The sequence below is a fragment of the Oncorhynchus clarkii genome, chromosome 22 (assembly GCF_045791955.1).
Source record: "Oncorhynchus clarkii lewisi isolate Uvic-CL-2024 chromosome 22, UVic_Ocla_1.0, whole genome shotgun sequence".
Lineage (NCBI taxonomy): Eukaryota > Metazoa > Chordata > Actinopteri > Salmoniformes > Salmonidae > Oncorhynchus > Oncorhynchus clarkii.
Genome location: NC_092168.1, coordinates 37,426,191 through 37,440,194, shown reverse-complemented (window position 1 = coordinate 37,440,194; position 14,004 = coordinate 37,426,191). Strand labels below are relative to the sequence as shown.

Sequence of the window (14,004 nt, the reverse complement as noted above, 5' to 3'; positions counted from 1 at the left end):
GACTGAGTTGGGCAACATAATAGATCGTCTTTAGCTACAGGAAATATGGTGTTTCAATGAAGATTGTTCACTTAGGCCGTTTACTATTGAAAAAAATAGTCAGTTGCGGTCTACAAAACGGGTGGGTCTCCCATAGACACCAAAGCAATAGCAGCTGGGTCTGGTCTACCTAGTTCACTGACTTTCATTGAACCAGAAAAAAAACAGCGAGTGGGGTGTCTCGCTTCCTTTTCTGTCTCTGGTACTTGGCTGCCTGAGCTATGGAGCAAATTACAATAGTGGTCAACGTTAATAATCTTTGGATGCCGACACTAGTCGCACCATTGGAAGATATAGCTTGGACTGTGGCCTACAGAAGCCTATTCCTGCTCTATTCCCGTGATCCATCAAACACATTTGGTGTGTCATCATAGTGGTTTATGACTTGGGGTCAGACTCGCTCAGGTGGAACAAATGTACATTTGCGCCTTTTTTCAATGATGATTTTAATGTCATTGATACAACAGAGAAGTGTGAAATATTTTTTTTCCGTGTAACAGTTGTTAAAGTACTTTGTGGATTTCACCAGATTCATATAAAAAATATAGCATGTTGATTTATTATTATGCATGCCTGCCCATCCTGGGAATAGGGGAGTGTTTACAGTCGTGGCCAAAAGTTTTGAGAATGACACAAATATTAATTTTCACAAAGTCTACTGCCTCAGTTTGTATGATGGCAAGTTGCATATACTCCAGAATGTTATGAAGAGTGATCAGATGAATTGCAATTAATTGCAAAGTCCCTCTTTGCCATACAAATGAACTGAATCCCCCCCCCAAAAAATCCACTGCATTTCAGCCCTGCCACAAAAGGACCAGCTGACATCATGTCAGTGATTCTCTCCTTAACACAGGTGTGAATGTTGACGAGGACAAGGCTGGAGATCACTCTGTCATGCTGATTGAGTTTGAATAACATACTGGAAGCTTCAAAAGAAGGGTGGTGCTTGGAATCATTGTTCTTCCTCTGTCAACCATGGTTACCTGCAAGGAAACACATGCTGTCATCATTGCTTTGCACAAAAAGGGCTTCACAGGCAAGAATATTGCTGACTGTAAGATTGCACCTAAATCAACCATTTATTGGATCATCAAGAACTTCAAGGAGAGTGGTTCAATTGTTGTGAAGAAGGCTTCAGGGTGTCCAAGAAAGTCCAGCAAACGCCAGGACCGTCTCCTAAAGTTGATTCAGCTGCGGGATCGGGGCACCACCAGTACAGAGCTTGCTCAAGAATGGCAGCAGGCAGGTGTGAGTGCATCTGCGCACACAGTGAGGCGAATACTTTTGGAGGATGGCCTGGTGTCAAGAAGGGCAGCAAAGAAGCCACTTCTCTCCAGGAAAAAAATCAGGGACAGACTGATATTCTGCAAAAGTTACAGGGATTGGACTGCTGAGTACTGGGGTAAAGTCATTTTCTCTGATGAATCCCCTTTCCGATTGTTTGGAGCATCCGGAAAAAAGCTTGTCCGGAGAAGACAAGGTGAGCGCTACCATCAGTCCTGTGTCATTCCAAAAGTAAAGCATCCTGAGACCATTCATGTGTGGGGTTGCTTCTCAGCCAAGGGAGTGGGCTCACTCACAATTTTGCCTAAGAACACAGCCATGAATAAAGAATGGTACCAACACATCCTCCGAGAGCAGCTTCTCCCAAACATCCAGGAACAGTTTGGTGATGAACAATGCCTTTTCCAGCATGATGGAGCACCTTGCCATAAGGCAAAAGTGATAACTAAGTGGCTGGGGAAACAAAACATCAATATATTGGGTCCATGGCCAGGAAACTCCCCAGACCTTAATCCCATTGAGAACTTGTGGTCAATCCTCAAGAGGTGGGTGGACAAACAAAAACCCACAAATTCTGACAAACTCCAAGCATTGATTATGCAAGAATGGGCTGCCACCAGTCAGGTGGCCCAGAAGTTAATTGACAGCATGTCAGGGCGGATTGCAGAGGTTTTGAAAAAGAAGGGTCAACACTGCAAATATTGACTCTTTGCATCAACTTCATGTGATTGTCAATAAAAGTATTTGACACTTATGAAATGCTTGTAATTATACTTCAGTATTCCATAGTAACATCTGACAAAAATATCTAAACACTGAAGCAGCAAACGTTGTGGAAATTAATATTTGTGATATTCTCAAAACTTTTGGCCACGACTGTACTTACGTTTTGACCTCAGTGCTCGTGCTCAAATAATTTTGATGCACTATGAGAGGCAGGCAAGCTTTTTCTGTCGTCTTCAGAAAAATGTGATTCCTTTGAGCACAAAGTCAGACACATAGTGTTTTGTTCAATACCACACAAAGACATGGGGGAAACAGAGGGTTAAATACACAACACATAATGAGGGAAATGAGAACCAGGTGTGTGGGAAAACGAGACAAAACAAATGAAAAATGGATCGGCGATGGCTAGAAGACCGGCGACATCAACCTCCGAACACCGCCCGAACAAGGAGAGGCATCGACTTCGGCAGAAGTCGTGACAGAGTCAGACAAACGCCAACCCTCAACATGTCAACCACTAATATAGGCACAGTTTAGCGGAGACTCGTCTCTTGGTAGTCTTTTTCTGAAACGGTACACACATAACTTTTATTAGCTAGCTAAGGTTAGCATGATAGCTAGTTACAGTGACAGCTGTGAGTCAGTGCGCTATTTAATGTTATTTCTCTGCTACACATAGTGATCAACACAACGTTCCCACCCCCAATGCCTGAATACGTATTAGCAGCCTGCGTCAGTCTTCGAGGTGGAACCGATTAACAATTTCCGCTCTAGGACAGGAATTACTCGGAATAAGTGCAGCAACTTTCTCTGAGGTGGGCCATTAAAGATTCAATCTGGGACTTGTTTTTCAGCAAAACAGTAGCATTGAAAAGACCATTGAATAGATTCCCAGATCCCAGATTGTATCATTAAGCAGATCCTCAGTAAATCCAAACTCTGGAAAGAGTCACTAGGCATTTCTGGCAGATGTTGCCTCTAACATGCATTTATATAGTGTTATGAGGACAAACTGAGGAAGGTCAGCCAGACAACAGTGCAGGATATCTCTCTGTGAGTGTGTGTGTGTGTGTGTGTGTGTGTGTGTGTGTGTGTGTGTGTGTGTGTGTGTGTGTGTGTGTGTGTGTGTGTGCGTGCGTGCGTGCGTGCATGTGTATTTTTAATGAATAATGCATGCCTTGTCTACCTAGACGACTTGTGAGAAGCTGTCTTTTCCCTCTAACCTTTTGCCTCAATGGGGCACACACGTATTATACCAGTGTAATTGGCAAACAGCGTGAGATGCCTGTCTGCAAGACACAACTGGGTAAGCATTTACCATTTCAGAGATAAATAAACTGCGAATGGAACAAACTGTGCTCTACTTCCAATTCAAAGAATTATTACTTTTTTTACCTTTATTTAACTAGGCAAGTCAGTTAAGAACAAATTCTTATTTTCAATGAAGGCAGAACGACAGATTTGTAACTTGTCAGCTCGGGGATTTGAACTTGCAAACTTTCAGTTACTAGTCCAACGCTCTAACCACTAGGCTACCCTGCCTAAAACAAGGTCCTAAAACTAGTGACCTAAAACTAGGTCACTATGGTTAATAGTGTATAATTTAAGTAGGATATGGTGAACATCGAATGAGGAAGACTAAGACTCTCTGCCTATCCAGACCGCATCTGCGACCTGAAATACCACAGTATGCAAAGTAACCATTCAAACAGCACATGACTGCAGTGACCTATATATAAAGTAGATTAAATACATTTGTATAGCAAACACATTGAATGATCCAACCTCTTTGTAACATACACTGAGTGTACAAAACATTAAAAACACCTGCTCTTTCCATGACATAGACTGACCAGGGGAAATCTTTGATCCCCCACTTGTGAAATCCACAAAAAAATCAGTGTAGATGAAGGGGAGGAGGCAGGTTAAAGAAGGATTTTTAAACCTTGAGACAATTGAGACATGGATTGTGTATGTGTGTCATTCAGAGGTATAAATGGGCCTTTGAACAGGGCATGGTAGTAGGTTCCAGGCACAACGGTTTGTGTCAAGACCTGCAACGCTGCTGTCTTTTTCAAGCTCAACAGTTTCCTGTGTGTATCAAGAATGGTCCACCACCCAAAGGGCATCCAGCCAACTTGACACAACTGTGGGAAACATTGGAGTCAACATGGGCCAGCATCCCCGTGGAACGCATTCGACACCTTGTAGAGTCAACATGGGCCAGCATCCCTGTGGAACGCTTTGGACACCTTGTAGAATCAACATGGGCCAGCATCCCTGTGGAACGCTTTCGACACTTGTAGAGTCAACATGGGCCAGCATCCCTGTGGAATGCTTTCGACACTTGTAGAGTCAACATGGGCCAGCATCCCTGTGGAACGCTTTGGACACCTTGTAGAATCAACATGGGCCAGCATCCCTGTGGAATGCTTTGGACACCTTGTAGAGTCAACATGGGCCAGCATCCCTGTGGAATGCTTTGGACACCTTGTAGAGTCAACATGGGCCAGCATCCCTGTGGAACGCTTTGGACACCTTGTAGAATCAACATGGGCCAGCATCCCTGTGGAACGCTTTCGACACTTGTAGAGTCAACATGGGCCAGCATCCCTGTGGAACGCTTTGGACACCTTGTAGAATCAACATGGGCCAGCATCCCTGTGGAACGCTTTGGACACCTTGTAGAGTCAACATGGGCCAGCATCCCTGTGGAACGCTTTGGACACCTTGTAGAGTCAACATGGGCCAGCATCCCTGTGGAACGCTTTGGACACCTTGTAGAATCAACATGGGCCAGCATCCCTGTGGAACGCTTTCGACACTTGTAGAGTCAACATGGGCCAGCATCCCTGTGGAATGCTTTGGACACCTTGTAGAGGCTGTACTGAGGGCAAAAGGGCAGATGCAAATCAATATTAGGAAGGTGTCCTTAATGTTTTATACACTCAGTGTATAACGTAATATGTAACACTTGACCATAGCCCCCCTTATATATGCATTCATTAAGCTTTATAACTGCGCAAGACTTCATAACATCCTTCATAGTCAGTCATAAGTGTCAGCAAATCTCTAGACATACTATCTCTGAAAATCTGTTGTGTATTTTGTTCATGTCAATTATCTCATCCAAACTGAACCTGATTTGTTAAGCTTTACAGACACACAGACAGAAACGCTAGCTAGCACGTGATAGACCAGCCCCCTGACAGAGAGATAGAGAAGCAGAACAAAGGTAGGAAATAACATTCAGGTGTCCTTGTGTTGTTGAATAGCCTTGATGGAAGCCAGTTCCCTAGGCAACCCATTAGTTTGGATCTCACAGTCCAGCAGCAAATGGTCCCCTCTGTATTACACAATAGTAGTTTTACACCGAAGGACTATTTTACATTTGTTATACAGTTGAACACAGGTGCTGAGACAACTATGACTTTGTCCATAACAATATGTCTCAATCGTTCATAAAAAAATAATACATGACTGGTAGTGAATACAGAGAGTGAATACAGAGATAATGAGAGGAAGTGAATTCCCGATAACACTCAAATCAAGGCCACTGGCTCCTCTGCAACAGAGGTGACAACCCCATGTTGAAGCAATATCGGTCTCGTTGACCGTTCTCTTATCCCAGAATAATTTAAACATTCAGAATGTTTCCTTCAGACAATACATTTTGTACAGGGTGTAGTACAGACAGTATGCACCTGTTAATTGGATAACACAACTGGTTGTGGATTACAAGAGCAGTCACTGCTGAAAAACTATCAGCAAATATGGTTTATAGTATTGTGCACAGCCTGTTTTGGACAAACATAGAGTGTACCGTAGTGGGATTTGTGCCCTGATACAATTTTTGCTCCTGCTGTGTAGTAATGCTGTAATTTCTCTCGTAAAAACGTTGTGATAACACGTTGTTGCATCGGGATCTATTGTAATTGAGTAGTAATGTGTTACCCATCTGTCTCTCTCACCTGTCTGAGAATGAAGCTGGTGGAGTTGGTGCTCCCGTCAGACCTCTTTAGCCGGCTGCGTCTGGAGTAGGTCCCTCTATTCACCTGAGTAGGTACAGCCAGAAACACACACATCATTCTCACTGTCACTCACTTTGCAGCACGACAACAAGGGCACCATAAGGAACACTGGGGCCCTACGGGTGATCAGGTGCCTGGGTATAGCCTGTCCCTATTGTATGCATTTCCATCCTGTCTGTAACGGTGTAGCCTGCTGTCCACTTCTGGCTGAGACCTGAAGACTTGCATTGGCTCCCCAAACTAATGGCTAACCTTTAGCTCAGCTTGTGACCTTTCATAAGAACTAAGGATGTAGCTTATTGCAGAGAAAATACACCTGCATCACATTTTATTTCTGCCTTAAAAACTTAAAAACAAGTGTGTCATTTTTAGAACCTATATATTAAATGTTTACTATTTGCTGTAAGATGATACATATGTAAGATGCTCTAATATTTTGGTATGAGGCTGTAAAACTAGGTCATGTGTTCAGTCAGTCTGCCCTTCATCAATGGATTCCAGCTACATGGATGAATTATTAAATACCCTATTTCAGACCACATCAATCAAATTCACATACCATCTGCTAAACGTCACACTGATCACGACTATATCACATACAGTGCGACATTTATGACGTACCACGGATTATTGAGAGTTGTTCACAAACGTGAGAAAATAAAGAAACTAGCCTATTAATAAATAAATATATAGCCAACATGAATCTGTAACTAACTTTCTGAAGGTAGGTAGCCTCATAGAGAATGCTTTCCCCATTTTGGTGCAGTGAAGTTGATAGTCATCCCACAGGATAATCTTAATTACACATACATGTGCAAAATGGGAATTTAACACGTTTTATAAACAGCAGTAAGAGAACAGAGTCAGAAACCTATAGAGCAGAGTATCTACTATATTGCGGTACTTTACCTTCTGGAGTCCATCGCCTGCACCGTGACGGGTGTAGATGTGCCGGGACATTTCGGCTAGTTCGTCGGTCCAAGGGGGAGGCTGCCTCTCTGTCCCGGTCCATGGCAACTGCTGTTGCGGTTGTTGAGTTGGTTCCTCCAGCTTTGCACTGTTGCTTACAAACTGTCAACAGAGAGAGGAACGATACGATACAGTGCTTTCTTGGTAAACAGTCCGTGTGAATGAACCAACCGGTATCTGTTTGCGCGCGTGCAGTAGTGCTACTCTGTGCTGCTGTTGTAGGTTACGCGACAGATGTGCACGCGCAACTGGCATGCTCTTGGCTGCTGAGCTCTTCCTCTCGCATCATCCATCGTACTAACCATTTACATTATGTCAATGGCTCTATCTGTCATTCTCACCTGGAGAATGTATTGATGTTTCTAGTTACATCAGCTTCTTACATTACAGTTTTGTTTTATTACAGGTTTGTATATTATGTTTGTATTTCCTTTTGACCTTGGAACAATCTCTGCCGGTGTGTACATATATATTTGGAATGAAAATAATGTAACAATTTACCCAAGAATGAAATATGAAAACAAGAAATCCTGTTGAAATGTATTTTGGGAATTGATAAGACAATAAAACTATTGTCCATTAGCTTAACACTAAATATACATGTGTATTTGGTGTTCTGTCTTACAGGGTAAACATATCAAAACAGACATAAAACATACATATAGCATTACACACATTGAATATTTACATTTCAACAGACTAAGGAGCTGTGGTGTGGTGATGGGATCAAGAGAGATAGCTGTGATGCCCTCTATTAAAGTATACTGTTTGTAATCCACTGCTAGTCAGGAGAGTGTGATTGGTTGATCAAAGCACTCCCTCTCCCAGGGGCTTCCGCTTCCTCTCCATAACAGGCATGGAAAGGGAGATCCCAAATCTGATGTCACCCCATTGAAGTTGACATTTAAAACGGTTAAGGTAAAATGGAAAAAAAAAAAAAGTTACGGTAAGGGTTATTTTAATGTCACACCCTGATCTGTTTCACCTGTCTTTGTGTTTGTCTCCACCCCCCTCCAGGTGTCACCCATTTTCCCCATTATCCCCACTGTATTTATACCTGTGTTCTCTGTTTGTCTGTTGCCAGTTCGCTTTGTTCGTCAAGCCTACCAGTGTTTTCCCCTTGCTCCTGTCTTTTTCTAGTTTCTGTTTTCTAGTTTTCCATTTTTGACCATTCTGCCTGCCCTAACCCTGAGCCTGCCTGCCATTCTGTACCTTGTCACACCACCCTGGTTCATTGACCTTTTCCTGTGCTGACCCTGAGACTGCCTGCTGTTCTGTACCTTATGGACTCTGCCTACCCTTGACCTGTCGTTTTGCCAGCCCCCTGTTCTAGTAATACACTTTGTTACTTTGACACCTTATGCATCTGGGTCTTCTCCTGAATTGTGACAGTACGAACTGGCCATGACAGACCCAGCAGACTCAGACCAGCTCCGCAAGCCATCTCCTCCCAAGGACCCACCATTAGAAGGCACAAGGAGTTGCTTCATGGTCTTATGGAAGGGTTCCAGACCTTGGCCAAACGTCATGACCGAGCATTGAACACATTATTGGAGCAATTCCGCGGGTTGTCTGTTAGGCAGCCTACCACTATGGCAGCTTCCCAGTCCCTCAGTAATCAGCCCACCCCGATTTCCCGGGAACCCCGCTTACCTCGCCCAGGAACACTTCGATGGAGAGTTGGGGACATGTCGGGCGTTTCTCGCTCAGTGTTCCCTCATCATCGAGCTGCAGCCCTCTTCCTTCCCCTTGGACCGCTCTAAGATAGCATACCTCATCACGCAATGTCCGGGAGGGCTCTTGCCTGGGCTACGGCAATATGGGAACAGCAGTCGACCGTATGCTTCAGTCTGGGGGAGTGCGTGTGTAACAGTATAACTTTAGACCGTCCCCTTGCCCATATCCGGGCACGAACCAGGGACCCTCTGAACACATCAACAACAGTCACCCACGAAGCATCGTTACCCATCGCTCCACAAAAGCCGCGGCCCTTGCAGAGCAAGGGGAACCACTACCTCAAGGTTTCAGAGCAAGTGACGTCACCGATTGAAACGCTATTTAGCGCGCACCACCGCTAACTAGCTAGCCGTTTCACATCCGTTACACTCACCCCCCTTTTGACCTCCTTTTCCGCAGCAACCAGTGATCTGGGTCAACAGCATCAATGTAACAGTATAACTTTAGAACGTCCCCTCGCCCATACCCGGGCGCGAACCGCAGCTTTTGCAGAGCAAGGGGAACCACTACTTCAAGGTCTCAGAGCAAGTGACGTCACCGATTGAAACGCTATTTAGTGCGCACCACCGCTAACTAGCTAGCCGTTTCACATCCGTTACACGTGGCAGAGGTGAAGAAAGTTTTTGATGCTCCATTGTCCGGGAGAGAGGCTGCCCGGAAGTTACTCCAGCTATGGCAAGACTACCACAGTGTGGAAAACTATGCAGTTGATTTCTGTATGTTGGCAGCTGAGAGTGCCTAGAACCCGGAAGCGCTGTTCGACATGTTCCTGCACGGAGTATCGGAGGAAGTAAAGGACGAGCTTGCTGCCCGGGAACCACCGATGAATCCCGACTCTCTCATCGCCTTGACCATTCAGATCGATGGGCGACTACGGGAGCAAAGGAGAGGAGGTTCGATTTCACTCACCCGCCCAAGGCTCGCCTCCGAGACATCCCGGAAGTCCCAGACGGCTCCGTTGCAGAGAGAACCCGAGGCTACCCAAGTTCACCCGAAGTCTGCCAATTCACCTCTTTCCGAGCCGATGCAACTAGGCAGAGCTAGGCTGTCTCCAGCTGAACGGCTGGTGGGCCATATGGATAACTTTTCCTTTCCCCTTACTCGCACCCCTTTTCAAGCCATCTTGCTGTGGGGGAATCAGTTGAAATCACTCAGGGTACTCATCAACTCTGGGGCTGATGAGAGCTTTATGGATGCTACCCTGGCGTCCAAGCTGGGCATCCCCACTCAGCCCCTCTCCATTCCCATGGACGTTAGAGTGCTGGACGGTCGCTCTATAGGCCGGGTCACCCACAATACCACCCCCATCAACCTACGTGTGTCAGGGATCCACAGCGAGGCGATCCAATTCCTGCTCATTAAGTCTCCTCAGGTTTGCATGGTTTTGGGATTCTCTTGGCTCGAGAGACACAATCCCCTTATTGACCGGTCTTATTTAAGATTTAAAAAAATGTTACCTTTATTTAACTAGGCAAGTCAGTTAAGAACAAATTCTTATTTTCAATGATGGCCTAGGAACAGTGGGTTAACGGCCTGTTCAGGGGCAGAGCGACAGATTTGTACCTTGTCAGCTCTGGGATTTGAACTTGCAACCTTCCGGTTACTAGTCCAACACTCTACCCTCTACCCTGCCGCTGGTGCCATCATTGGCTGGAGCCCGTTCTGCCATGCTCATTGCCTGAAGTCAGCACAGCCTGCCCGGGATGTCTTTCTGGGGACTTGGAAGTAGCACCGGACCTCTCCTCCATTCCCGCTGAGTATCAGTATTCAGTAAGGCCCGGGCCACTTCGCTTTCTGCCGCCTAAATCCTATGACTGCAGGATCAACCTTCTCCCAGGCACCACATCGCCCCGGGGACGACTGTACTCTCTGTCGGGTCCGGAGACCAAGACAATGGAGACCAACATTAAGGACTTCCTAGCTGCAGGGTTCATCCATCCTTCTTTCTTCCTGATGAGGAAATGTGTTTTAATAAATGATTGGAATGTTACACTCCTGAAACCATAGGTCTGAAACCATGTGATTGCATGAAACCATAGGTCTGAAACCATGTGATTGTATGAAATTGATTTGAATCATTAGATTATTATAATACATGTGTGTAAGTGTTAGAATCATTTGATTATTATATTATAATACTGTGTGTAGTTTTAGTCAGAATCAACGTTTTGGGAACAACGTGTCTAGTGTTTTGAGAACAGACTGTCTGTCTGAGCCAGATTCGGGGCCGACCTTGGCTGGGACACTGAGAACTTCCCAGTCCCAGGTCTCTCCCTATCTTAGGGGAGGGTAGGAAGACACTATTCTCACGTACTCCCCTAATCTCTATTGGCGGGCGGATTTGATGGTTTGTGTGGAAGTATGTGTGTCACTATAAATTGAAGGTCTTGTACTGTGCACGTCAGAACGTTCCGTGAATAAACATTTAACTTTGGTAGACTGGGACTCTGTCTGTTTTCATTTCTATCAGTATCTTACAAATCCTGATATAACAGACTGAGGGTAACATAATTGAATTTGTTAATGAACAGGAGAATAGAATTCTCCTAACACTTCCCCACTGGCACAGGGTTCTTCTTTGTGGAGAAGGACAAAACCCTGCGCCTATACATTGACTACCAGGGCCTCAATGACATCACAGTGAAGAACCACTACCCACTACCACTCATCTCCTCGGCCTTCCTTGGCACTCCAGTGGGCCACCCTGTTCCCCAAGCTGGACCTACCAAATGCCTACCACCTGGTGCAGATACGGGAATGTGACTAGTGGTAGACTGCCTTCAACACGGCCAGTGGTCATTCAAGTATCTGGTCATGCCATTTGGCCTTACCAATGCCCCTGCTGTGTTCCAGGCTCCAGGCTGTGTTCCAGACATGTTGAACCGGTTCATCTTCGTCTACCTCGACGACATCCTCGCGCTCTACATCCGAAATTGAGAGCGGTGGTGGATTGGTCCCAGATAACCGAATGTTTGTTCTTGACGCTGTCCACTCCCCGGTCCTGGAGTGGGCCAACTCCTCCAAGCTTGCCTGCCACCCGGGCTCCTGTTGGACCCTGGCCTTTGTGCAACAACGCTTTTGGTGGCCTACCATGGTTCCTGACGTCGCCACATGCACGATCTGTGCGCAGAATAAGACTCCCGGCAAGCTCCGGCTGGTCTCCTTCAACCTGTTCCGTCCCTGTTCTCACATATCCTTTGTCACGGGTCTCCCCCGTCCGATGGCAAAACCGCCATCCTGACAGTAGTGGACCAGTTTTCCAAAGCCGCCCACTTCATTCCTCTCCCCAAGCTACCCTTTGCCAAAGAGATGGCCCAGCTCATGGTGCAGCATGTTTTCCGGATCCATGGTCTCCCAGTGGACATGGTCTCCGACCGGGGTCCTCAGTTCTCGTCCCGTTTCTGGAAGGCGTTCTGCACACTCATTAGGTCGTCGGCCAGCCTGTCCTCCGGGTTCCACCCCCTGTCCAACTAGTTCCACCCCCTGTCCAACTCAATCCAGCAACTAGTGTGGATTGAATATGCCTGCAACACCAATCCTTGCTCTGCCACAGGTCTCTCGCCCTTCGAGTGTTCCCTGGGATATCATCCCCCACTCTTCCCGGAGCAAGAGGTCGTCATATCTTCAGTCAAGATGTTGTCCACCCGAGATCTGCCCCTCTGGGTGGAGTCCCGCAAACTTTCTCCCTGGATTATCAGCCCTTTCCCCATCTCCAAGATCTTTAGCCCTTCTGCTGTTCGTCTTCTGTTGCCTGGTACCCTCCATATACATCCTACTTTTCATGTGTCTAGGATCAAACCCATGTCTCACAGCCCTTTGTCTCCTGTTTCCATCTGTCTGTATCTGGGTCTTCTCCTGAAACATGATAGTTAAGGGTTAGGGTTTAGGGTAGGAGGGGGATAGGGTTAGGCTCTAGGGTAGGGACGTCCCAAGGATCCCAGATAACACTAACCATTTAGGCATAGCAATGGGGGACCACACTGAGTGCACAAAATATTAGGAACACCTTCCTAATAATGAGCTGCTCCCCCCTTTGCCCTCAGAACACTACATTTGTCAGAGCATGGACTCTACAAGGTGTCAAAAGCGTTCCACAGGGATGCTAGTCAATGCTGACTCCAATGCTTCCCACAGCTATGTCAAGTTGACTGGATGTCCTTGGGTGGTGGGCCATTCTTTATACACACAGGGAAACTGTTGAATGTGAAAAACCCAGCAGCGTTGCAGTTCTGGACACACTCAAACTGGTGCATCTGGCACCTACTATCATACCTCCTTCAAAGGCACCTAAATATGTTGTCTTGCCCATTCACCCTCTGAATGGCATACATACACAATCCATGTCTCAATTGTATCAAGGCTTAAAAATCCTTTTTTTTTTTTTAATCCTTTCTCCTCCCCTTCATCTATACTGATTGAAATGTATTTAACAAGTGACATAAATAAGGGATAATAACTTTTGCCTGGATTCACCTGATCAGTCTATGTCTGGTGTTCATAATATTTCTGTACACTGTGTACATTCAGTCTTCTCCAAGGACATTTTCGAGTGGGAGAAAGAGTCAAGAAATTGACCCTGCGATTGAGCAATGTTTCCCAACTCCAGTCCTCCAGTAACCCTAACAGCACACATTTTTATTGTAACCCTGGACAAGCACAACTGATTCAACTTGTCAACTAATCAAGCCCTCAATGAGTTGAATCAGGTGAGTTTGTCTGGGCGAACTACAAAAATATGTGTGTGCTGTTGGGGGTACTGGAGGACTGGAGTTGGGAAACATTGCCCCTAGAGTATCTTGGAAATGCACACAAGCCAGAACAAGACCCAAAGACAGCTCACATGAAGTGGGATAATTAGACAGGACACCAGGCTTGTTGAACCTTCAACCTCTGTGCTAGAACCTTACTACGCTAAAGCACCCCAGATATCATATGGAGAAATCATAAAGAAAAGGCTCACTGAATAAAGCGTGTCTCCTGGCCACAGTGAGATTCTCTGGAGAGATTTTTTTAATGTAGTGTGAATATGTTTCCTGCTCAGTAGACCATTGTTCACACCCCTCACCAAAGCTGTTATAACAGAATGGACCTAACCCCTTCACAGAGTCGAAAGGATGAAACAAAACTTGTGACCCATTGAACATGACATATCGGACAATAAGGAACTACCTCCAGTCCTCCAATTCCACAGGTACAAGATGAATAGTGGTTATGG

At 45.7% G+C, this 14,004-nt stretch overlaps 1 protein-coding gene across 1 annotated transcript in view; it reads right to left on the bottom strand.

Annotated features, from left to right (window-relative positions):
* LOC139380854 (voltage-dependent L-type calcium channel subunit beta-4-like) overlaps positions 1–7,100 on the bottom strand; it is a 73,009-nt gene extending 65,909 nt beyond the window's left edge. The window contains exons 1-2 of the mRNA XM_071123985.1: positions 6,993–7,100; positions 6,024–6,107 (exon numbers count right to left, since the gene is read on the bottom strand). Coding sequence (XP_070980086.1) covers positions 6,024–6,107; positions 6,993–7,043 — 135 coding nt within the window. The 5' untranslated portion in view covers positions 7,044–7,100. The remainder of the gene's footprint in view (positions 1–6,023; positions 6,108–6,992) is intronic.
* Positions 7,101–14,004: the final 6,904 nt, after the last annotated feature.